Below are 26,511 nucleotides of genomic sequence, written 5' to 3'. Positions count from 1 at the left end.
TGTAGATATTGGATTTGATTATATGTGAAAATCAGTAGAAGTTGTGTGGGACCTTGTTTGTTAGCTGATATATGAAGGGCCTTATAACTGAGGACATTCACTAAATCTTTGTTTTTTTAATGCTTCAGGATGAATTCCATTCACGGTTGCGTTTTAATCGTAGAGGACTGGTCGCCATGGCAAATGCTGGCCCTCATGATAATGGCAGCCAGTTTTTCTTTACCCTGGGTCGAGCTGATGAACTTAACAATAAGCACACCATCTTTGGAAAGGTTTGTATCCAGTTATCTTAGGCTTCTATGATGTATGTGATCAACTTACCTAAGAGCTGCCTTCATAAAAATATTCCCAACGATATTTATTTAGTATTTCTAAAAATGGTGAAATGCTCCGTATTCCTGTTATAATGAGCTGTGAGGGACTACCTGAATTTTTCTCTGTGTGTTTCAGTCCAGTCATTGATTTTTAACTTAAAATTTTTATTTTTTCTAAAATTGTTTTAATCATTATTATTAACTGCTGTGTCACTCGGATGATATGTTTTAATGTTTTTAGAAAGACATTTAGGTAATAACATTTAGTAGTTTAAAATTTATTTTGTTAATAATGAATTCCCTTCAGTTTAAAGTGGAAGTTGTGTTAACATTTAAACTGCTTACCTGAAATATTACCTTGAATAGTACCTATTTAATCCTGCTGACATTTAACAGCATATCAGAGATTGTCACTTCCATAGAATTTTCAATAGTTTTCTTTTAAAGGGATTCTGAAGGGTTTGTTTTTTTTTTTCCCTCATACTTCTCCCTTTTCATGAATATGTTCTCAGATGCCTTAAGTGTTAGGCATATTAGGCATCACTAGTGTATCAGCTCCCTCTGCTGGTTCAATTAGAATGGTTTCCCCATATCCCAGACAAAACTGGATTTTGTGCTGATGAAAAGAAAATAACAGCACACCTGGAAAACTGGTATTATTTTAGATTTTTAAATATTTGATTAAAGGAGTCATGCCAAAAACATGGAATGCAGTATTGTTGCTTAATATTTTTGAGCCACTCCAACACAGGCTGTCTGACATTTGTGGATTTTCCTCCGTTATTTAAAAAAATAAGTATTTAATAAAATGATATTTAGGTTGTCCTTCTGCACCATTGTTTACAACCGATGTTATATAACTCACACAGTAGAGGCAAAGTATAGCATAGTAGTTAGAAGTTAGAAAGGCCGTCACTGTGGGATCTGCAACTTCTTTCAGCCTCAATTTTCTTATCTAGAGAAGAAAGATAATGATAGTACCTATTTTAGGATGTTTTGAGGATTAAGCATGATAATGTCTTCAAAGCACTTACCACATTGTTTTTATTATTTGCTTGTTCTACCCTCTTCTAAAGTCTAAATTTGTTTATAATGTTTGAACAAAATGTAGTCATTCAGAAGGAAGTTACTTGGCACTGTGTTTTTAATAAAAACTGACATTAAGTATGTATTGGAAATTTCCCAAAAATCTTATTGAGGAATTAAAGTTTGTCAAACCTTTCCCTTTAGGATTATGTTGCTTTATTTGCACTGTTTAATGCATATAATCTTATATAACAATATGAAATGCCTTTTTAATTACTTTAAAAATATTTTCAAAAGTCCTCCCTGATTTCAAAGAATTAATTTAATAATTTTCAATTAAATTTCCTTTTTTATTTGATAGGTTACAGGGGATACAGTATATAACATGCTACGCCTGACAGAAGTAGACATTGATGATGAAGAAAGACCAAGAAATCCACATAAAATAAGAAGTTGTGAGGTATGAGCATGATTATTAGAGATATATTACTTTAATTGTCACTTAAAAGAAATTGAATATTTGTGTTCAGTTATCAGATGAAGGCTTTATACTAAATTAACATCACAACTTGGATTTTAGCTCTGTAATTTAGTTACTGTTATGCCCGAAGTCCGAGTCCCCAAAACTGAGAGAATAAGGCGTCCACAGCAATGCAAAAACATAAAGGGGTTTTATTGCTAGCTCGAGCTAGGGCTCCTGTCTCATCCAGCGCGATGGAGTCTTGATGAGAGCCCGGAGCTCTGAATCACAGCTGCTTTTATACAGGTGGTTCTTACTACAGCTGGCGGGTAATGATTGGCTGAGCCATAGGCGCCCGCGCGATTTTCAAATCCCGCATCCCTATCCAGATTGGCTCAGGTTTGGTCGACTTTCCCAGGGTGTGGTTCCCCAGAATCATGACTCAGGTTTTACAAGAATCTGAATCTTAGGCCTAGTATAGCTTGTTGAGCCTGTCATGGCTCATGTCTGGTCCCTTAACAGTTACAGTTTCTGATTAAGAATTTTTTAAATGGAAGATTTTGAATTCAAGGATGAAACTTAAGCTGATAATCCAATGAATGAAAAATTCCATGGTGCAAAGCTGGATGAATTAGGTTTATTTAGCCCAGTGAAGTGTTGTCTTTGGTAATTTAAGAGCGATCCTTCATTGAGAAAACAAGGACCTGAGAACATTTGATTTGAAGTCAGAATACCTCAGTTTAAAAAAAAATACCCGAGCTTGTCTCTCTAACTATATATTGTTTTCTTGAATGTCTTTCCCTTTTGTTAAATAAGTATAAAACATTTTTTCCTTAATAGCACATTGGATTACTGGGAGAATCCAATGAGGCCATGTAAGTGGAAGTATATATATCATTATACTGGTTCTATGAGGAGAAATTATAGACACTAATGGCACCATAATTAAATACTGGTTTTATTTTTTTGTGAAATTAAAAAAATTGAGTAATATTTTCAAAATATGTCTTTTCATAGGTTTTATTTAATCCTTTTGATGACATCATTCCAAGAGAAATAAAAAAGCTGAAAAAAGAGAAACCAGAGGAGGAAGTAAAGAAATTGAAACCCAAAGGCACAAAGTAATCATAGTAGAAAGATTTTTTTCCTCAACTTGAAAAGCAACACTGATTTATTTAGTTCACTTTGTTTCCTACTGTAATAATTGTTTAGTAATTTAGGGGGAAGCCAGTTTAGACCAGGATATATGTCTAAATTATCTGTGTGTGTTTCTTTTTCTAGATGTACATTTCTTATATTCAAATACAGTGTATAACTTAAAAACTTAAGCCAAAAAAGTATTGTCTGAGATGTCTGATGAAACCTGTTAATAAATAGATAAATATTTATGACCACCACAAGAATTATTTATATAAATGAGTTGTTGAAACTTTTGTTTGTTTACTTGTTTTTCTAATAATACATGCTCAGGATAAAGAAGTTAGAAAGTAAAGTATGAAGGATATAATGACTGCATGGTTAATATTATTTAACTTTCTCACTTTTTATTTCGATGCTATTAAAATAACCTTATTATATTTACACATAAAGTTCTTTCTGTATTCTGGATTAATTCCTGAGAATAGTTTTCTAATAACAGGAATTGCTTCAGTATTTCTGTGAGTAATATTCTTTACATTATTAATTTTGTCTTTTATTAAAATAGGTATCAGAGAGTTAGATTTCAACTTTCTCTTTTACTATACTGTAGCATCCATTTTAGGGATTTTGTTGTACTTATATAAATGTTGGAGAAGGCAATGGCACCCCACTCCAGTACTCTTGCCTGGAAAATCCATGGACGGAGGAGCCTGGTAGGCTGCAGTCCATGGGGTCGCTGAGTTGGACACGACTGAGCAACTTCACTTTCACTTTTCTCTTTCACGCATTGGAGAAGGAAATGGCAATCCATTCCAGTATTATTGCCTGGAGAATCCCAGGGACGGGGGAGCCTGGTGGGCTTCAGTCCATGGGGTTGCTGAGTTGGACACAACTGAGTGACTTCACTTTCACTTTTCTCTTTCATGCATTGGAGAAGGAAATGGCAACCCATTCCAGTATTCTTGCCTGGAGAATCCCAGGGACGGGGGAGCCTGGTGGGCTGCCGTCTATGGGGTTGCACAGAGTTGGACACGACTGAAGCAACGTAGCAGCAGCATATAAGTGTTAGATTCAGAAAGCTTTAAGTATAATCCTGCCTACTGCAGTTATAGGAAGCAAAGTCTACCGATCTTTGAGCTTCAGTTTCCCCATCTTATAAAATGGAGATTTATAGTATAGCATCTGCTTATTACAAAGTTTAAATGAGAAAGGGAATTTGAAAATACCCAGTAGTGTAGTTATTCAATACATATTCATTTCCTTTCTTTGATATCCTGTAATGTAAGTTAAGTTGCTGTTATAAACTGTCAAATATGAGCCAAACTCTAATAGGCAGTTGATATATTGTGGCAAAATAACTTCTTACACAACTATATATTTATTTATTTTTATTTTGTATTAATTTATTTTTACTAATTTATGTCTGGGTGAAAAGTCACTGTCACTATATTCAGATATAATATTTCATCACTGATTTATCTTGACAGCAAAGCCAAAAGTTGGATATTTTGTTTTTGTTTTTAATTCATAGCAAATATGTTAGGGGTGATGTGATAGTTACTGATTATATCTAAGTAAGTTTTGAAATGAAATTCCTCTTTTATTGCCTGATCTTTTGTGTTTCCAGTATTTCAGAGGAGTTTTAATAACTTACTATGTATCTTCCTTGTGATGTATTAATCTGAAGAGTCAAAAAAGACAAAAGTTAGTTTTTTATTCCCATGGGCTGTTTGCTTAGCTAAGTTTGTTGCTTCTCCCCACCCCATAATTTTGTGTAACTTACTAATTTTAAAATATTGAAATTATTTTGGCAGACACTAGATAAATTGCTTCCCATTTATAGTACCCTCAGAGCTGTATGTTTATTAGTTTTTTAGCAATCCTTATTTGATAATATGCTATGCTGTGTTAAGTTGCTCAGTTGTGTCCGACTCTTTGCGACCCTGTGGACTGTAGCCCACCAGGCTCCTCTGTCCAGGGGATTCTGCAGGCAGGAACACTGGAGTGGGGTTCTGTACCCTCCTCCAGGGGATCTTCAGACCTGGGGACAGAACCTGAGGTTCTGATGTTTCCTGCGTTGACATGAAGGTTCTTTACTGTGCGTGCCACCTGGGAAACCCACAAAAAGCTTTAATTATTTCTGTCATGCTTGAGTTAGTGTATTTAATCATAGTTTTCAGGATAGATTTTTGGTCATTAGTTTAGTCTAGTATGTGAAATATGGGAAAGATTGAAGCAAAAGGAGAAAGGGGCAGCAGAGGATGAGATGGTTACATAGCATCGCCAACTCAATAGACATGAATTTGGGCAAACTCCAGAAGACAGCAAAGGACAGGGAAGCCTGGTGTGCTGCAGTCCCTGGGTTAGCAGAGTCAGACATGACTTTTCAACTGAATAATAACAACAATATATAAAACATCTGGAACTAAACATTTAATGTTATGCTAAAATATATATATCCTTAGTATATTTCCCCTGAATACTTAGTAATTATTGTCTACTGAGAGAATGTGTTTCTTCTTGTAAATTGTGTTCTGTTGCTTTGAAAATAGGATATTTATAAGTTTTGTTTAACTTTTTCTTTCTAATTTTATTTCATTCTTTTTTCCTTCTTTCTTTTTCAATAGAAATTTTAGTTTACTTTCATTTGGAGAGGAAGCTGAGGAAGAAGAGGAGGAAGTGAATCGAGTTAGTCAGGTAAAACTCTTAATTTGCCCTTTCTTCAGAATTGTAAAAGAGATTAGGGTCTATATTCTCATTCATTTTTGTATCTATTTTTGTATCTATGCTATATATAGGACAGCATATTTTACATGTTTTACAGCAAATTTTAAATGTTCATTGAACTGATTCATAAAATGATTTGTGTGGTCAGTAATATTTGCAACTTCTGAAATGATTTGAAATATATTTTTTAATCTGGCATTTTAAAAATCAGTTACAAACTGGGGTTAAAGAATGATTTAATGTCGTGATTCAGATTTTAATTGCTGTTGGTTTAATTGGATTACTAGATAGTTTGTTATTAATATTACTGTAATAAACAGTGACAGACCAAAGCTCTTATCTTCATTTTAATATAATTTATATATATTTATTCTTTTCATTAACTCTCATCACAGCCCTGTAAGGTAGGTATTATTATTTCCATTTTACCTATGAGTAAATAAAGTACTAATAGGTTGTAATTTGCTCGAAGTCACATACCTAGTAAGTTGCTAGAGCTGAGAGCTGAACCTACAGCTGTCTCTATAAAATCCACGTCTCAAGGTTATACATTGCTTCCTGGCCTTTACCCCACCAATGCTTCCCTTAGGCCTTTAAGTATGGTTTTCCTCAATATCCCTTTCATCACGGTACTCATTGCTGAAACACCTACAGTACCGTACCATTGTTTAAAGCAGTGATTCTGACAAATATGCCCCAAGAAAATCATCTTCAAGGATTTTTACTCTCCTAGATTTTCATCTCATCCTTTTATGACAGGTAGTGAACACTGAGACCTAAAGGATAAGATTCAAAGTCTTTTCTGTAGTATGTAATTAAAACTCTATAACCTAGTACTGCCTTTCTCACTTAACACAGTCACCTATTTCTTACTGACACTGACAATAGCATCAACTTAAAAGCACTTTATTTTTACCCTTGTCTTTACTTCTTTATCTGCATGCTTCCCTCATCATTGAGCCTGGTTTGGTAAGCTCTACTATTGGGCACACAATAAGCACTCTACTTATACCTGTTGCGTTAAAACTGAATTAAGATGGGCATGTATAAGTAAGAATTTAGTCATAATGTTTTTTTCTTTTACTGTCTTCAGTATCTTTGATTGATCTGTTTAATACCATAGATTCAGTTACCACTTGTATACTGTTAATAACATTCTGAACTGTAGGAGATAAAGCCAAATATTTCCTCTGGGCTCTTATCCCTCATTCTGTGTTGTCTTCAGGAAACATCACTATTTTTAGATATCAAAACTAAATTCATTTTCACATGATAACTTCCTTTTTAAATTTCTTATCAATATCACCAACTACTCTGTCACCTCTCCCATCAGAAAGCTTCTGTACCCTCTTATCCTTCTCTATCAGAGGGCAGACAGACTAAAAACCACAATCACAGAAAATTAACCAATCTGATCACATGGACCACAGCCTTGTCTAACTCAGTGAAACTATGAGCCATGCTGTGTAGGGCCACCCAGTTTGAAGGGGTCATGGTGGAGAGTTCTGACAAAACGCAGTTCACTGGAGAAGGGAATGGCAAACCACTTCAGTATTCTTGCCTTGAGAACCCCATGAACAGTATGAAAAGGCAAAAAGATAGGATACTGAAAGATGAACTCCCAGGTTGGTAGGTGCCCAATATGCTACTGGAGAAGAGTGGAGAAGTAACTTCAGAAAGAATGAAGAGATGGAGCCAAAACAACAACAAAACTCAGCTGTGGATGTGACTGGTGATAGAAGTAAAGTCCGATGCTGTAAAGAGCAATATTGCATAGGAACCTGGAATGTTAACTCCATGAATCAAGGCAAATTGGAAGTGGTCAAACAGGAGATGGCAAGAGTGAACATCAACATTTTAGCAATCAGCGAACTAAAATGGAATGGAATGGGTGAATTTAACTCAGATGATCATTATATCTACTACTGTGGACAAGAATCCCTTAGAAGAAAGGGAGTAGCCATCATAGTCAACTAAAGAGTCTCAAATACAGTACTTGGATGCAGTCTCAAAAATGACACAATGATCTCTGTTCATTTCCAAGGCAAACCATTCAATATCACAGTAATCCAAATCTATGCTCCGACCAGTAATGCTGAAGAAGCTGAAGTTGAATGGTTCAATGAAGACCTACAAGACCTTCTAGAACTAACACCTAAAAAAGATATCCTTTTCATTATAGAGGACTGGAATGCAAAAGTAGGAAGTCAAGAAATACCTGGAGTAATAGGCAAATCCGGCCTTGGAGTATGGAATGAAGCAGGGCAAAGGCTAATAGAGTTTTGCCAAGAGAACACACTGGTCATAACAAATACCCTCTTCCAACAATACAAAAGAAGACTCTACACATGGACATCACCAGATGGTCAAAACCGAAATCAGACTGATTATATTCTTTGTAGGCAAAGATGGAGAAACTCTGTACAGACAGCAGTAACAAGACCAAGAGCTGGCTGTAGCTCAGATCATGAACTCCTTATTGCCAAATTCAGACTTAAATTGAAGAAAGTAGGGAAAACCACTCAACCATTCAGGTATGACCTAAATCAAATCCCTTAAGATTATACAGTGCAAGTGAGAAATAGATTCAAAGGATTAGATCTGATAGACAGAGTGCCTGAAGAACTATGGACGGAGGTTTGTGACATTGTACAGGAGGCAGACCTGTACAAGACCATCCCCAAGAAAAAGAAATGCAATAATGCAAAATGGTTGTCTGAGAAGGCCTTACAAATAGTTGTGAAAAGAAGAGAAGTGACAGGCAAAGGAGAAAAGGAAAGATCCCTGAATGCAGAGTTTCAAAGAATAGCAAGGAGAGATAAGAAAACCTTCCTCAGTGATCAATGCAAAGAAATAAAGGAAAACAATATAATGAGAAAGACTAAAGATCTCAAGAAAATTAGAGCTACCAATGGAACATTTCATGTAAAGATGGGTACAATAAAGGACAGAAATGGTGTGGACCTAACAGAAGCAGAAGATATTAAGAAGAGGTGGCAAGAATACACAGAACAATAAGGAAAAGATCTTAATGAGCCAGATAACCAGGATGGTATGATCACTCACCTAGAGCCAGACATCCTGGAATGTGAAGTCAAATGGGCTTTGGGAAGCATCATTCCAAACAAAGTTAGTGGAGGTGATGGAATTTCAATTGAGCTATTTCAAATCCTAAAAGATGATGTTGTGAAAGTGCTGCACTCAGTATGCCAGCAAATTTGGGAAACTCAGCACTGGCCACAGGACTGGAAAATGTCAGTTTTTATTCCAATCCCAGAGAAAGGCAATGCCAAAGAATGCTCAAACTATTGCACAATTGCACTCATCTCACACGCTAGCAAAGTAATGCCCCAAATTCTCCAAGCCAGGCTTCAACAGTACGTGAACCATGAACTTCCAGATATTCAAGCTGGATTTAGAAAAGGCAGAGGAATGAGAGATCAAATTGCTAACATCCGCTGGATCATCAAAAAAGTAAGAGAGTTCCAGAAAAACATCTATTTCTGCTTTATTGACTGTGCCAAAGCCTTTGACTGTGTGGATCACAATAAACTGTGGAAAATTCTTCAAGAGATGGGAATACCAGATCACCTAATCTGCTTCCTGTGATATCTGTATGCAGGTCAGGAAGCAACAGTTAGAACTGGACATGGAACAACAGACTGGTTCCAAATTGGGAAAGGAGTACGTCAAGGCTGTATATTGTCACCCTGCTTATTTAACTTATATGCAGAGTACATTATGAGAAACTCTGGGCTGGAAGAAGCACAAGCTGGAATCAAGATTGCCGGGAGAAATATCAATCACCTCAGATATGCAGATGACACCACCCTTATGGCAGAAAGCGAAGAACTAAAGAGCTCTTGATGAATGTGAAAGAGGAGAGTGAAAAGGTCGGCTTAAAACTCAACATTCAGAAAATTAAGATCATGGCTTCTGGTCCCATCGCTTCATGGCCAGTAGAAGGAGAAGGAATGGAAGCAATGAGAGACTTTATTTTAGGGGGTGGGGGGGGGGGGCTCCAAAATCACTGCAGATGGTGACTGCAGCCATGAAATTAAAAGATGCTTACTCCTTGGAAGAAAAGTTATGACCAACCTAGATAGCATATTAAAAAGCAGACATTACTTTGCCAACAAAGGTCCATCTAGTCAAGGCTATGGTTTTTCCAGTAGTCATGTATGGATGAGAGAGTTGGACCATAAAGAAAGCTGAGAACTGAAGAATTAATGCTTTTGAACTGTGGTGTTGGAGAAGACTCTTGAGAGTCCCTTGGATTGCAAGGAGATCCAATGAGTCCATCCTAAAGGAAAGCAGTCCTGAATCCAATACTTTGGCCACCTGATGCGAAGAACCGACTCACTATAAAATACCCTGATGCTGGGAAAGATTGAAGGTGGGAGGAGAAGGGGATGACAGAGAATGAGATGGTTGGTGGCATCGCCAACTCGATGGACATGAGTTTGAGTAAACTCTGGGAGTTGGTGATGGACAGGGAGGCCTGATGTGCTGCGGTTCTTGGGGTTGGAAAGAGTTGGACACGACTGAGCATCTGAACAGAACTGAACTGACTGACTCTGTCACCCCGGTATCTGAGAAGTCATCTTTAGATGTCAGTGTACTAGTCTTACATTATTCATGATTCACATTTGTCCCTAATCAAAATGAAAGATTCACTGTATATTGTGATCCTGTAGGTATTTTTGTAAATAGAAAAAATCATGAATGTTAGATCTGAGAATTGCCAAGATTCCCTTTCATTGATGTTATCCGAAGATGTCCAGTTTCCTTGTGTATCCATGCCTTCTGCAGCATCCTCCCAGGCCTGTTTTTTCTTTTGCTTGGAGTGTGTGCTCTCCTTTATTTGACTTATTTTTATTTTTCCTTTGTAATATTTAGTTTCATTATTAACTTCTTAATGCCTGTACTTCCCTCCCAAAGCTGAGCCATCAAAGCACTTATTATCCTTCATTGTAATGATTTCTTTTCTTATCTGTGCTATGTATTTTATGTAATCTTTATAACAGTAATGTCATGGATTTTATTCCTGATTTATAAATGGTAAAATCAATACTGAGCTATTAAGTTTCTTGTCTAATTAAGAGTCATGGAATCTGAATTTTGACTTGAGTTTCTGTAGCTATTAAAGTCTCCAATGTGGTTTTGAATACTGCAAAAGCTGCCTCTTCTAAATGGCTGGCAAAAAATTTCACTGATAGCACAGCATTCTGGGGTTGGGGACAGCTAGCTCAGTGCAATCAGCCCACTGCCCTTTCCTAACTTCCACAGGGTCCTGGGTTATACTAGTTTAGCAGCCATGTAGAGCAACAGTAGGTAGTCAAAGGGAATTTTCTGTCAGTCTTTTTGTTGAATTAAATTTCTGGTCTAAAATGAGATTTGTAAAAAAATAAGATTTGTGCACAATTACTGAGATTGACTTTACTAGGAAATTAATTTGAATTTTTTCTGTTGGTAACAATATGTCTTAAATGTTGAAAGCATATCTTCCTCCTGCTGCTTGCTTTTTGCACAAAGTTAAAAAAAAAAATTTACATGTTTTAACTTCTACTGAATATAGTAAACTGGCCACTGCAAAAGCAATTTGTGTTTGCTAAAGGTTAAAAAGTGAAAGAATCCACTGTAGATAGTTGTAGCCTGCTTTTTAAGTTTTTCTTTTAAATGTGTAAACACTTTAAACTGTAGAAAGACCAGTTAAAATCTTTCCTTCTTGCCAAGAACATTGCAGCTCACAGTCCATTATCAAATAAGTAGTATAACTAGTATTGTGTCATCACATTTCTCTCGTCTGACTTTTTAATTGAGGGTGCTGTGTGATAAAATTATCAACTGTTTGTTTGACTCTCAAAGCTGTATCTCTAGGCTGACTTATTTTTCTCCAGCTGCCTACTAGACATCTCTGTATTAGAATTTCTCACTAGTTACCCAAGCCCTAGCCAAGGCTTAATTCATTATCTTTTCTTCCCAAACTTCTCCCTGTTCTGTGAATTCTTTTTCTAACTCCTTGGTATCAGTGTCCCCTAAAGAAAAATTTTAGATTTAATTCTGATGTTTTTCTTATTTTTTCCCTTGTACAACCAGTTAGTTGCATTAGGTCCACCAATTTTTCATCTGTGGCGTATCTCAAATCTTATTTTTAATTTATTTTACTACTCCTCTTATTCCAGCCTTCATTATCTCTAGGCTGTGCTGCTGCCCTAGTCTGCAGACTGATCTCCCATCTCCCTTCTCTTTTTTCCGCTTCCACTCATTGCTATCAGAATAGTCTTCCTGAAGCCTGATAAAGATGCTATAGCTGCTCTTTGTTGACTATAAAAATAAGGCCAAGTTCCTTGGCCTATTATTTCAGGCTTCTGCTTTCATGACTCCTCTTTACCAACTCTGTCCTTTAGGGTAATGCTTCTTAAACTTCCTCACTAATAAAAAGTCACTTATAGTACTTAAAAAAATTAAATTCCTATATCCATCTCAGACCTACTGATTCCAAATCTCTAGGGGAGAAACCTAGGAATCTGTATTTTTAATGAATTCAGTAGAAATCTTACCTGGAAAATGTAGGAAACACTGTGTTAGTACATCTGAACTATTTGCTGTTCTACATATATGCCTTGTATTTTCCTTTATGTGTCTTTGTTCATGTCTTTTTTCCTCTGCGTGTAGTAGCTTATTCCACTTCTCAGTGTCAAAGCCATATTTATCTTCAGCATGTAGAATACTATATTTTCTAAATGTCTTTCCCAGTTTTTCTTAATCTTTTCTTTTTCTGATCTAATTTCTACCTTGTGATTCTTGCATTTTCCTTTTAAACACATTCTTTTCACTTTATTATGCAAGAAATGTATGACTGTATTCTTGTTGTATACTATTCAAACATTACACCCTTTCATTTCTGCCTTATTAATTTTGTAGGGTCCTAGGTGCTGAGCTCCTTCACAGTAAACTTTGTGTCATCTTTGAGTGGCCGTGTGTTGCAGTAGAAATAGCATAGATTTGGGATCATACAAACTCATATTGGCACTTTTATTTCTACAGATAGTCTGTGACTATGGATAACTTAAGTCTCTCTGAGCCTCCATTTTTCTCTTTGTAGCATGGAAATAATAGATACCATTTAGAGCTGTGGAATAAGGATACAGATAATCCTTAACTTTGATAGGTCATGCAATTGAAAAGTGGTTTTGAAAGTCAAATGTCTTAAACAATGTACTCTAGAAGTTGTCTTTTATTCTCAAAGAGCTAAAGAATATCAGTCACTAATATGACGATGATTATCATGCAGAAGCTGCTGCCCTGCACTCAGGTAGTCTAGAGGGCTGCTGAGAAACTTCACCAGCAGTCCAGCTTCCTGAGGTAGGAGGTCATGAGCACAGCACAGTTGGCCCAGGGCCCTTCCTGAGCACTCCCACAGGGTCCTTGATAGTAGCTTGAGCAGCCTGGGAGAGCATGGGTGTACACCTGTACATCATGACCCACCAACAACTCATTCTCCATATGTGAGTGGGTCTTGGAACAACGAGCAGAATCTTTTGGCATACAGAATTTAGCTGTTTTGTCTATTCATATTACGGAATCATGGGTAAGTTTAGCTTGAGAAAAGAGAGCAACAACACCAAAAATTGTTGACATTTACTGGCTTAAAGAAAAGGAAGTTTCTGTAGAGAGCATGAGATAAATTCTAGGGAGAGCAGAAATAGAAATATATTTTGTTTATTTTGCTTTTGTACTGTTCTTCACCCTTCAAATACATTTTGCCTTTTGGGTACAATAGGGTCAGAAAAGGGAAGGCTAGCTTGAATTTTGGAAAAGTGTGACCAAATGGTATATTTTAAAAAATTTAGCCTAACTGTTTTTAAATAGCAATTTGCTGTTTCAGAGGTTGCATGAAATTAAGTATTTCTAGAGGGCTTGAAAATAATTGTTTCATTATTCATTTGCTTATCAAGTTTCTTTCTTTCAGTGACTCCACAGTGTTAATCTTTATCCCAGAACCTAACATCACAAGTTAATAATTGGTAAAGTCTGAATTGAGGCTTTACTTTATGTGAAAGGAGAAATAAGATAGAGTCCCCTCTGGTTTATGGATTATCAGTGTGGGATTACAGACACTGCTTTACCCCACTCAATATTCATGAGAAGGTGCCTCTCTCCCAAGGGTTAGCTTTCTTTCATTATTTATTTCAGTATCTTTCTACTACCTGATAAAATCTCTTTTAGAATAATAGAATTTTATAGCTCAAAGGAATCTAGTCCAACTTCCTTTCTTTATAGATGAAGAAACTGAGACTCTGGTTAAGTGACTTGCCAGACTGACTTCATTTCCTTTTTGATAGGATTGCATGATAGGAGGATGCCATAACAAGTATCTTGAGTTCAGGAAAGCACATTGTCAGAGTCTCTCATGATATGCTTGTGGACAACGTGAGGAAATGTGATCTGGGAGATAGTACAGTCAGATGGATTTAGAGCTACTTGAATACTTCTGCCCAAAGAGTGCTTTGTTGTCAACCTGTGCCTAATTATTTGAACTAGTAAGTTGAAATGTAATAGGAGTACATGTATATTCTATGCTTCAGTTTAATGAAATCAGCTAAATAGGTATGACTTAATAGCCTGTAAGCCTTATTGAATTATTAAGAGTAAGGTCTCTGGAATAAGGAATTTAACATTCTTTGCATTTTGTGGGGTTGCATTTGCAGCATTTTGTTCAGTTCTGAACACCTTTAAGAAGGATACTGACAAACTAGATGTATCCAGAGGAAGGGAGGGTCATGAGGAAGATGGGCAGGATGCCAATAACATGCTCCTCAGGGAATGCTTGAGTAACTGGATATACATTGGCGAAATAAAATCTAACTGAAAATGGGAGCCTAGGCTTCAAATATTTGAAAGATTTTTATCTGGGAGATACTCTCCTTTATATTGCTTTATTAAATAATAGTTTCATTCAAATATCCATGTTGGTTTAAAATTTGCTCCTGAATTTTTGCATGTAACTTAAAGAAGAATGTCAGAATATGTTTTTCTAATAAAAACTTAGGATCAGATGAGTAGTTTTCTCGAGGCAAGTTAAATGGTAGGTCTAGTAAAAAAAATAATAGGTAAATTTGAAAATAGTTACTAAATTGTGCCACATTCATATTGATACACAGTATTTTTTCTTACTTCAAGATATGTTAACATTTTAATTTCAAACCCAAATTTATAAAAAAGCTTTTTTCTTACCCAGAAAAATGTATATTGATAAATATATCACTTTTGAGAATAAAGTGATAATATTTTTGTCTTATTCTCATTTATCCTTATATCTTATTCTCATTATAGTTTCCAGGTGGGTTAGGCATAGCCTGGAGAGTTTTGTACAGAGGCTGTCAGAAATGTTAAATAGTTTTTTTATCACATGGCTTGTGGGATCTTAGTTCCCTGACCAGGAATTGAGCCCCCCCTCTCAGCAGTTGAAATGTGGACTCCTAACCATTGATATTGCACTTTTTAAAAATGTTGATGTGTTTGTAATCGCTTCGTATTTCTGCTGTAGAAAATTACCATAAACTTAATGATTCAAAGCAAAATAAATTTAGTGTCTTATAGTTCTGGAGGCCAGAAATCCAAAACAGGCTTCACTGGCCTAGATAATGAGGTACTGGCAGGGCTGCCTTCCTTCTGGTAGCTGAGGAGAATCCATTCCCTTATTTTTCCAGTTGCTAGACACTGCCTGTATTCTTTGGTTAATGTCTTCTTCATCTTCAAAGCCAGCAATAGCAGGTCAAGACTTTCTTATCTTTCATCATTCTGCCCCTGACTTTCCTGCTTCCATCTTTCTTATAAAGACTCTTGTGATTACCTTGGACCCACCCTGATAATCTGGGATAATCTCCTCATCTCAAAATTCTTAATTTACCTACAGAGTTCCTATTGCCAAGTCAAGTAATTTACCCACAAGTTTTGAGGATCAGGAAGTGGACATCTTTAGGGGCTGTTACCTGCCTACAACCTATTTGTATCTAAATGAAACTGTGTGGAATATTCCTATTGACAACACTTGTTTATGGTTCATTTTTAGTTTTAGAAGGTAGAAATAGGATTAGTTGGATGGTTGAAAATTAAACATAGATTTTCTTTTTCCCCAGTTAGAGGAAGAGTTGTCCAATTACATAACTCCTTTAAAAAGGGGTTATTTTTCATGTGTGTGTGTAGTTATTAAGCTCCTTTCCAGTGTGGAGATACTAGTTGACTAGTCAGTGATGTCAAGGAGATTCCTGCATTGTGTGGGAGACTAGATTAAATGGCTTAAAGATTTTTCCTCCTGTCAAGTTTTCTGGTTCTGTACTAAAGGTCACAAGAATGTAATAGGGTTCATCATAGAAACTATGTATATATTTATATATAAGCAGAAATGGAGACTGATAGATTGATTGAATTTTAGGAATTGGCTCATTTGTTTATGGGGGCTGGCAAGTCTAAATTCAGTAGAGTAAACCAGCAAGCTGGAAACTCAAGGAGGAGTTACTGTGACAGTCTTGAGTCCAAAATCTGTAGGCTGGAAAGTCAGGCATAATTTTTGTTACAGTGTTGAGGCCAAATTGCTTCTTCTTGGGAAAGTCTTTACTCTTCAGGCCTTCAGCTGATTAGATGAGGCCCACCTACATTTTAGTGGATAATCTGCTTTACTCAGTCTACTGATTTAAGTGTTTAATCACATGTTTAAAAAATACTTAGTTTTGTAACACCATCTAGACTGGGGTTTGAATAGACAGCTTGGGTACATAACATAAAATTAACCATCACACACTGAAGTAGTTAGAAATTGACACTCAGACCTTCCAACTTCTTGACCACTATGCCTCTTGCTTTCTTTCTACTTGTATTTAGTTTCCACTGTTTCACTGCCTCTGTGTTCTTGATAAGAAGTAGCAGATAATAATATAACTTTCCCAAATCCCCTTTGATGTTCATTTTCAGGTTTGCTTATGGTTTTGAATTTACCTTGGAGCTTCTTCTGTTGTGCTCACTAAATATATTTAGTATTTTTTTCAGCCCCTAAACTGATTAATGAGCCAGCTGCCTTTATGTAACTTCTTCAAAAATTATTTTAAAGTATATTTGGTGTTTCTTCTTTCGCTAAAATTATTATTGATGGTATAAATAAGAACCTTAAAATAGGTCTCAGAAAGAATAGGCATGAAAGAAATATTTGAATTCATTTTTACCCACTTAGAGCCTATCTCCTATTTATTTTCTTGGCCTGCAGGATTCAAAGTCTACTATAGTGGGAATGGACATCTAAAAAATTGCTTTTGATCATATATTTCTCCACTAGTTTAGTTGAAAATATTAATTTAAATTTGAAATGGTAATGATTATTCATATTAATCAGTTTCCTTTTATTGTGAAATCTTATTTAAAGTTAATGTTAAGACGAGTTTCTTCTTTTCCTTTAAGCTGGTTTAAGTTTTAGGAGATAAACAAGAAACCATTTTTAGAGAAATTTTATTAATCTATTTTTGGCTGCACTGGGCCTTTGTTGCCGTGTGTGAACTTTCTCTAGTTGCAGGCGGGGGATACTCTCTAGGTATGGCATGCAGGCTTCCCATTGCGGTGGCTTCTCTTGTTGTGGACCCACAGGCTGTAGAGTGCACAGGCTTCAGTAGTTGCAGCGCATGGGTTCAGTAGTTGTGGCACATGGGCTTAGTTGCCCCATGGCATGTGGAATCTTCCTGAATCGGGGATTGAATTTGTGTCCCCTGTTTTGGCAGGCAGATTCTTTACTACTGGACCATCAGGGAAGTCCAAAAACCCATTTTTAAAAAATGTTAATTAAGCTAACAATTATAAACTAATATTTACAAGTAAATGGAATAGTATAGCTTATTAATGGACCAAGAACCTGGAGACCTGAATTCTAATCTTACTCCTCTTATGTGTTAGTGCAGCTCTCATTTCCTGATATATTATCTGTTTCTGAACTAGAGAGTCTGAGGCCTCCTCTGGCTGTTATGTCTGTAATTGTGACTCCATGAAGGAAGCACATGGGGAGAATTGATAAGGAACTATTTCTTAGAGTAAATGAAAATAAACATTAGTGGCCAGAGGTGCAGAAGGAAGAAATTTTAGAAAGGAAAACATGAAAAAAAGATGCTTGTGTTTTATTCTAGTTGTGGTCACTTTATATTCATTTGTTTACTTTTGTACATATCTCATTTAACAAAACTGCTATTATTATTATTTCCATTTTTTAGGCATAGGTTCTGAAGTCTGAGGAGGTCATTCTCTTTCCCCAAATGGTACAAGTTTTGGCCTAAAGCCCACAGAATTACTGATTATTAGATTTTGAAATTCTTTTGGTCCAACTGTTATCCTCTTTTCCTGTGTTCTATTATACCACCTTCAGTTTTTGGACAGTTTACATTGTTAGACAAACATCAAGTAATTCTTTGATGTTTGTCTTTTTATTACTTCTTGGTTTTCATAAGGTTATGGAATTAGAAATTTATATTAATTGCATATCAGATTCTGTGCTGTTTTAAAAGTATGGATAATAGTATCTTTAGATTGAGAAAAGTTTTTATTTTGCCTAGTGAAACTGGACTATAAGTATATTTAAATGGACATCTAAAAAATGATTAGGTCTTTAAAACGTGGAGTACTCCATAATACAGAAAAATTCTAAAATAGATTACTTTCATCATGGAAATAAATTTCAGAAAGTATACATCTGCTTCAAAGTAAGGCCTGTCAAATTTAGAAGCCTATTCTCAAAATTGTTAAGCAGTGAAGAATGAGGATAAAGGGAAAAAGGTATTTTCACCTCTCTGTATTTGACATTTTAAAATTTCAGTTAACACATTTTGTAATGAATTTTTCAAAATAAAAATTTCCTTCAAGATAGAAATTGTCTTCTTTCTTGTCAGCTCTAATCTCATACTGGTCACTCAGACGTGATTAATTGAGGGATGGGAATGGTAAGCAGCTTTCCACCTTAAGACAGAAAGTATGGATTTAAAGTGTTCTCACCTTGTGGTGAGGAAGCTTGTACAATAGTCTGCAGCTCTGAAACAGGCCAGTTGTTCTGGGTCCATGGGGGCCTATAGGAGAAGAAAAATGGATTAGATCATTGTGAGATAGACCAGGATTTAAATCCGAGATCTTCTACCACTAGCTTAGTGAATTACTTAATCTCTCTATTTTCTATCTGTAAAATGGGACTAATAATGGCTACCTTACTTACTTTCATTTGGGGACAAGAGGAATTGAGATGTGGGAATATTGTATTGTAGCTCAGTGCCTGACACAAGTATATATTTAATAAATTAGAATAATGGTTGTAGCTTGTTTTAATTTTTATTGGGATATATTTGATTTACAGTGTTGTGTTTCAGGTGTACAGCAAAGTGAATCAGATATACATACACATATATCCACTCTTTTTTTAGATTCTTTTCCTGTATAGGTCATTACAGAGTGCTGAGTAGAGTTCTCTGTGCTACGCAGTAGGTTATTATTAGTCTGTTTTACATATAATCATGTGTATATGTCAATCACAGTCTCCCCATTTATCCCTCCCCCTCCTTTATCCCCTGGTAACCATAAGCCTGTCTTCTGCATCTGTGACTCTTCTTCTGTTTTGTAACTAAGTTCATTTGTACCTTTTTTTGATTCCACATATAGGCAGTTATCATAGGGCATTTGTTTTTCTGTGTCTGACTTCACACAGTATGACAATTTCTAGGCCCATCCATATTGCCAAAAATGACATTTTTTTGTTAGTGTTTTAATAGTTCTACTTCTTATCTTCTAATGTCTTATTATATAAATTTAAAGTATAAATTTACTGAGAATATGACTCTTGAAGTTATTTAATATTAGGTCACCAATGAGCAGTCATACATGAAAAGATCTTTTACATATGTTAAATAGTATTTTATAGATGTTCTCATCTGGTTGCTTGGGTACATTTTAAAAGTGATTCTGTGCAAGAATACTATACTGCTAGTATACACAGTATATTTGAAGAATAATAGTGTGTGTTTATTTCAAATTACTCTTGTGATTTGTCTTCTGAGTTTTAATATATCAATCAAAAATTAACTAAGAAATCATGAAGAGTGTTTAGTGTTTGGAAATAGTAATCAATAAACTTGTTTTTAAGGCTGTATCACACTTTTTGAAGGAGAGATGCTTTTCAAATAATATTTTTAGTCTATGGGAGAATAAGATTGCTGTTTATAAAGCTTTTCTTTCTACTTAGATTTTTCAGGAACATGTGTCTTTTACTAATAACCACAGTATACCAGTACTAGATTCTATGTAAATGTGTTAACTTGTCCTTTTGGAAGACTGTTTTTTCCCCCACTCATGATTACATTGTACATTTCTTTCTAGAGCATGAAGGGGAAAAGCAAAAGTAGTCATGACTTGCTTAAGGATGATCCCCATCTCAGCTCTGTTCCAGCTGTTGAAAGGTTAGTATGGTGCTAAGCTCTTATTTTTTGGCTCATATAATTTTCTGGCTCCCTTTGTGAGTAAGCAGTCAGTTCTCATTAAGTCAAATTTTGTCAGCCCAACCAAAAAACTAAAGCATTTTGGTAATGGGGGCAATAGAGCTACTAGCATAATGGAGAGAGAATCCCTCTAGTCACATTCACTCTCTTGCTATCTATCTATTTTTGTTGAGCTAATTACATTTAAAGTTATCTGTTAAACTTCTAAATCTCGGGATAGTTTGAACACTAGAGAGCTGTCCACTTTAATGATTTAATGCTTAATTCAAAGTTTTTTTTTTTTTACTAATCTTCTTCTTGAATCATTTTTGTCTCAGAATCATGAATAAGCAAATCAGATTTGAAGGGTTTTGTGAGGAAATCACCACATTTTGGACCAGTTCACTGAGTATTATTTCATATATATTTCAGGAGTTACCAGAAAACTATCTTACTGTTTTTGTTGCTTCTCTTTGGTATGGGCAAATGTCTGACTGTTAAATGTAATTATATGTGATTTACTGGACCAGTGTCTGAAAGGGGGACTACAATACTGTGGTACTGAGTTTAACTCATTTTCAGAAACTATATATTGAAACAGTCTCTTCTTAACATATTTGTATTTGAAGGACTTGTCTTCTTCAGCCTGAAGACATAAAGCCAATAGAAGAAATTAATTTCTGCAGCCTTTTGTTCATAAAAATAGCACTATTGGTTATTTGCTTTTTTAAAAAAAAATTCTAGTGAATTTGTATTTGTGCTAATGGAACATACCTTCTATTCTGTTTATAAAAACAACTTCCTTTTAGAATGTTTCTCTTTGCTCTATGATGCCATTCTGAAATTCCTATGTTGAAGTATTTTTGAGTTATTAATCATAGCAAAATATTCTACATTTTTGAATAATTGAATAATTTTACTAGTTTCATTTTGAAGCTAAAATTTGTTTTTCTTATTTTTTGTAGTGAGAAAGGGGATGCAGCAGAAGATTCAGATGATGTGAGTTTTAATTTTAGTATAAATATAGTTGAACAGTTTATAGAAAATTCAAAATCTTTACAAATGATTATTTTTCCTAAAAGGTACTATATATTATCTTTTATAAATATATAAAAATTTGAAAAAATTTTGAAAGATTTGAAAAATAAATTATGTATTTCAGTGTTGGAATTTTCTTCATAGTATATTTATGTATTTGTTTTCCTACAAAATCAGAATCTTATATGTGAATTTCTAGCCTGTTTTTTCTCCATCACATAATGTTACATGAACACTCAAAATTTAGATGTCATTGATTTTGTTTTATTATGATAAGTTTAAATGTTGTTGTGTGACATCCTATATGATATATGGGAAATGCTTAAATCAGTCATTTATGGTAGTTTCCTTCTTCATACAAACATTTCAGAACATTCTCTCTTAAAACTGTCTTGACGTCTCTGCATTACTTGTACTGGCTATTAAAGCTGATAAGGCAGGATATCCTTTATGTGTAAGAGATCAAGTTTTTCAAGTCATTCACTTATATAAAAACTCATTGATCTGTGCATTGTACAGAAGGAAACACATAACTGTCCATGCGAGAACACAGCTTCATCTATTATCATATTCAGAAGACAGCATTTTCTCTATATGTAATGGAGAAAGAATGACTGTCTAACCTGGTCAAGAGAACCTTCTGGGAAGAGATGATGCTGTGTGGTGTCTTATAGGAGAATTAGGAGTTAACTAGATCAAAAAAGAAACTGGTAAGGGTGGGATCACTCTAGCTTAGAGAACAGCATATGCTAACACATAGTAACCAGAGAAGGCAATGGCACCCAACTCCAGTACTGTTGCCTAGAAAATCCCATGGACAGAGGAGCCTGGTAGGCTGCAGTCCACGGGGTCACTAAGAGTCGGACATGACTGAGCGACTTCACTTTCACTTTTCACTTTCATGCTTTGGAGAAGGAAATGGCAACCCACTCCAGTACTCTTGCCTGGAGAATCCCAGGGATCGGGGAGCCTGGTGGGCTACCATCTGTGGGGTTGCACAGAGTCAGACACGACTGAAGCCACTTAGCAGCAGCAGCAACACATAGTAACAAGGAGAGAGTATATCTTATTTAGGAAGTACACACTAAGGTTAAAGTTTGAGAAGGAACCTCACTCTGAGGAGAGCAGGAGGGAAGAGGGTTAGAAGGAGCTACATCTACAAAAGGCTCTGAAGTAGGAGAGAGTTTGTTGTGTTTCAGGAGCTGAAAGCAGAACAAAGTGACCAGAACTTAGTGACAGGAAGGAGAGTGGTGAGGTTGGAGAGGTGGGGAGAAGTCAAAGAATAGAGAGCTTCATAGACTATGGTGAGGAGTTTAAATTTCATTCTAAAAGTGATGAGAAACAGTTAGAGGGCAGTAGTTAAAAAGATGAATGCTGTGGTCAACTTTGCATTTTAGGAAGATCCCTATTGGCAAAGTTAGAGAGGACACATTAGAAGAAATAGGCAAGAGTCAAGGAGAACTGTCAGGAAGCTATGTTGAGAGGAGAAAGAAAGAAAGTGAAGTCGCTCAGTCGTGTCCGACTCTTTGCAACCCCATGGGCTGCAGCCTGCCACGCTCCTCCATCCCTGGGATTTTCCAAGCAAGAGTACTGGAGTGCGTTACCATTTCCTTCTCCGGAGCATCTTCCTGACCCAGGGATCGGGAACCCGGGTCTCCCACATTGTAGGCAGACACTTTACCATCTGAGCCACCAGAGAAGTCCTGTTTGGAGGAGAGCTGATAGAAAATCACAGCTGTGAGATGGGAGAGCGAGAGACTTGAAAGAGGTCTAAGAGGTGACTTATTCTTAGGGAAACAACCATAAGATTTCTGATTTGGGCAGCTTGTTAGATGGGTACAAAAGATAGATGGGGAGAATGATGAAAAATAATGTGCTTAATAATGTACCTTTTGTGATTCAGATAACTTGGAGACATCTGTGTAACATTAATATGGATCTGGAAGGTAGGACCAAGGCCTGATGTAAAATTATCCATGCATTCTTATGCTCTAGGTGGGGGTGAGGTCACCTAAGGATAGTGTACGATCTTTAACCTGTTTAGTGTCCCAAGATCCTTGGCAGTCACTAAAACAGTGGACCTCTGTCCTAGGAAACACTGCATCCACAAACAAAATTTTACTAATTTGCATGGCATTTTTTTCTGTCTTCTGAGGACCATGCATGGAAGACCTGGGTCAATGGTTATGAAATTTTAAAGCTAAAGAAAGTCTTAAACATCTCACTGAAAACACTCACAATTTCTATCTACAGAGATTAGAAACAATCCACATTTTATAGCCCGAGAAGCACTGGCCTTGGGTCCACAGGCCTAAAGTTAAGAATCCTGCCTTACCATGACTCACCTGGTCAAAGAATCACGAGAAAAAAAGATCAACTTGGGTAGTTTCTTCCTTCTTCTCTACCCTCTTCCCTCCTTCTCTCTTCCTTTTTCTCTCCACTCCTTTCTCTGTTAATCTGGGAAGCTATTCTGGAAGTTGTCAATTTGGCAATAAGCACAACAGTCCAGAATTTTAGCTCTTATGGAATCCTTCCTCTGATCATTGGAGACAACAATCATATAAATAATTAAAATATATAGTATGTCAAATGAGTTATAAATGTTTTGAGGAAAAATAGGGAAGGGGAATAGAGACCACAGTGGGTGAGTGTATGGTTCTGCAATTTTATTAGGGTGATCAAGAGAAGGAGCACTGAGAGGGTAGCATTTGGCCAGAGACCTGAAGGAGAGGAAAGAGTGAGCAATGCAGTCATAAAGTAAGAGTTTCAGGTTGGAAGGAAGAGCAACTCCAGAGCTGGCTGTATGGCTGGCCTGGAATTGTAGGAGATTATGTCAAGGAGCTACAGATTGTATAGTGTCTTGGTAGAGTTGGGCTCATTGCAGGGTTTTGAGAGAGGAGTGATTGCTATGTCTTAATTTGTAGGAGGAAATATCAGCTTGTTTACCTCCACCTCTTTAACTTGCATTACGTGGTTGAGGTCAGTATGTTAGCCAACTGCCTCCAGAAGCCACCTTGCCTACTGGGGAAGAACAAGAATGTACAACAGATCAACACAAAAGTCTGGGTGATCCAGCAGGAGCACAGTCTGCTGCACAGACGGACTAGTTGTGGATTGAGCAGCAACACTTGCTGGGCTATGGCATACTCAGAGCTGGGTATTCCCACCTGTAGCAGATTCTTCAAGCCCTTACTAGTTCAAAATGAAACCAACAAAAAACCTGGCCTAAAATGCAGTGAGGAGAGTCTGAGACAGACCTCTGGAAGCGAAAGGAGAGAATGGAATGCCCAGTAAATACTACATTTCGATTTTTACAGGATGGAGAATATGAAGATGCAGAGCATGATGAATATGTTGATGGTGATGAGAAGAACCAGGTGAGAGAAAGAATTGCAAAAAAGTTAAAGAAGGACACAAGTGAGAATGTTAAGAGAGCTGGAGAGGGTGAAGTGGAGAAGAAGTCAATTAGCCGCAGGTGAGTCAAGCAGTTGAAATATCAGAGTTTCTGTCTTTTATACTTATTTAAGATTAAGATTGAGTCCTCTATTCAACTTTCTAAAATGTTGTTTTCATAGTGTTTGATACATATACCAGTTGTCTTAAATTAGCCCACTCAGACCTAAAAGAAAATAGACCAATTTTATTTACATCAATGGTCTTAAGAGTCAAATTCTGCTTTATTTCTCTTTGATCTCTTCTTTAAAAGCCTCTAAGGTTTTTTTTTTTTCTTTCCTTTGAGGTAAGCAAAATATTAGCTATATGTGGAAGACTGTATTTGTTTAAAACAAACAAGATAAGTCATTATAAAAAACAAAAAGATGTCCTCAGATTTAAGGGAGTAAAATTTGTCAAAAATGGCTAAAAAGGGGGTGGGCCTGAAAATACTCTTAAATATTTTTTCAAGTCTGATTTATACTGTCTACCCCTCCTAACCTTGGTGGTATCATAAAATAAATCTCAACACATGTCTCATTTCAAAGACTTGTTAAAGTTTGTGACAACATTTTATTCTCCTGAAATTCAGCTTAATTGAAAAGCTCTCCTTTATAATTCTGTTATTATAACTTTGTTACACATATAATATAGCTTTAAAAAAATGGTAGTGTTTGTTTTCTTTGAATGACCTACAATTGGGGGTAAGATAGGTGTAACTCCCTGTAAACAACATTGTTTTATTCTGTTATGTTTCTCAACCTCACACAGAAAAATGACAAATAAAAAATATTTTCATATTATCATCACTTAGATCTCTAAATTTTTTCTTTGTGTAACCAGAAAAGTACTTCCCTAGAAATTTCCACTGATAGTATAACCTTTTGCATTCAGAAATGGTACTTAGAAGTTGTCTTTAAATATCTTTTTCTGGCGACATTCACCTGATGCTCAAGTAATCATTGTTGAATAATTTAATATAGTTGATTAACTTTGGGCCACTATTGGATGAAGATTTTACCGATCATATATATGCTTATATAAGGCCTGTGGAGTTGACGGGCCTCTTATCAGCCCGAACTTTTAGTTAGATCATGAATATAATCAAGAATCCTTTATTTCTTTCTCTTACTCAGGAGATGCATTTCCTGATTTTTCAGTTCCTTTCAGTCCAGTCGCTCAGTGATGTCCAACTCTTTGCAACCCCATAGCCTGCAGCACAATAGACTTCCCTGTCCATCACCAACTCCTGGAGCTTGCTGAAATTCATGTCCATCCAGTCGGTGATGCCATCCAACTATCTCATCCTCTGTCATCCCCTTCTCCTCCTGCCTTCAGTCTTTTCCTAGCAGCAGGGTCTTTTCCAATGAGTCAGTTCTTCGCATCAGGTGGCCTAAGTACTGGAGCTTCAACTTCAGTATCAGTCCTTCCAATGAATATTCAGGACCTATTTCCTTTAGGACTGACTGGTTTGATCTCCTTGAAGTCCAAGGGACTCTCAAGAGTCTTCTCCAACACCACAGTTCAAAATCATCAGTTCTTTGATGCTGAGCTTTCTTTATGATCCAACTCTCACATCCAGCATGACTACTGGAAAAACCATACCTTTGACTAGACGGACCTTTGTTGGCAAAGTAATGTCTCTGCTTTTTAATATGCTGTCTGAATTAGTCATAGCTTTTCTTCCAGGAGCAAGCTTCTTTTAATTTCATGGCTGCAGTCACCATCTGCAGTGATTTTGGAGCCCAAGAAAAGAAAGTCTGTCACTGTTTCCATTCTTTCCCCATCTATTTGCCTTGACGGGATGGGACTGGATGCCATGATCTTTGTTTTTTGTGTTTGTTTGTTTTTTTACTTTATTTTACTTTACAATACTGTA

At 36.2% G+C, this 26,511-nt stretch overlaps 1 protein-coding gene across 1 annotated transcript in view; it reads left to right on the top strand.

Moving 5' to 3' along the window:
- Nucleotides 1-26,511, top strand: part of CWC27 (CWC27 spliceosome associated cyclophilin) — a 255,239-nt gene that overhangs the window by 26,715 nt on the left and 202,013 nt on the right. The window contains exons 4-10 of the mRNA XM_052659177.1: nt 129-272; nt 1,702-1,800; nt 2,818-2,921; nt 5,568-5,637; nt 20,065-20,144; nt 21,128-21,161; nt 24,518-24,675. Of these exons, the coding sequence (XP_052515137.1) occupies nt 129-272; nt 1,702-1,800; nt 2,818-2,921; nt 5,568-5,637; nt 20,065-20,144; nt 21,128-21,161; nt 24,518-24,675 (689 nt within the window). The remainder of the gene's footprint in view (nt 1-128; nt 273-1,701; nt 1,801-2,817; nt 2,922-5,567; nt 5,638-20,064; nt 20,145-21,127; nt 21,162-24,517; nt 24,676-26,511) is intronic.

Source organism: Budorcas taxicolor, chromosome 20 (assembly GCF_023091745.1).
Source record: "Budorcas taxicolor isolate Tak-1 chromosome 20, Takin1.1, whole genome shotgun sequence".
NCBI classification, from domain to species: Eukaryota; Metazoa; Chordata; class Mammalia; order Artiodactyla; family Bovidae; genus Budorcas; species Budorcas taxicolor.
This window is presented reverse-complemented; position numbering and strand designations above follow the sequence as displayed.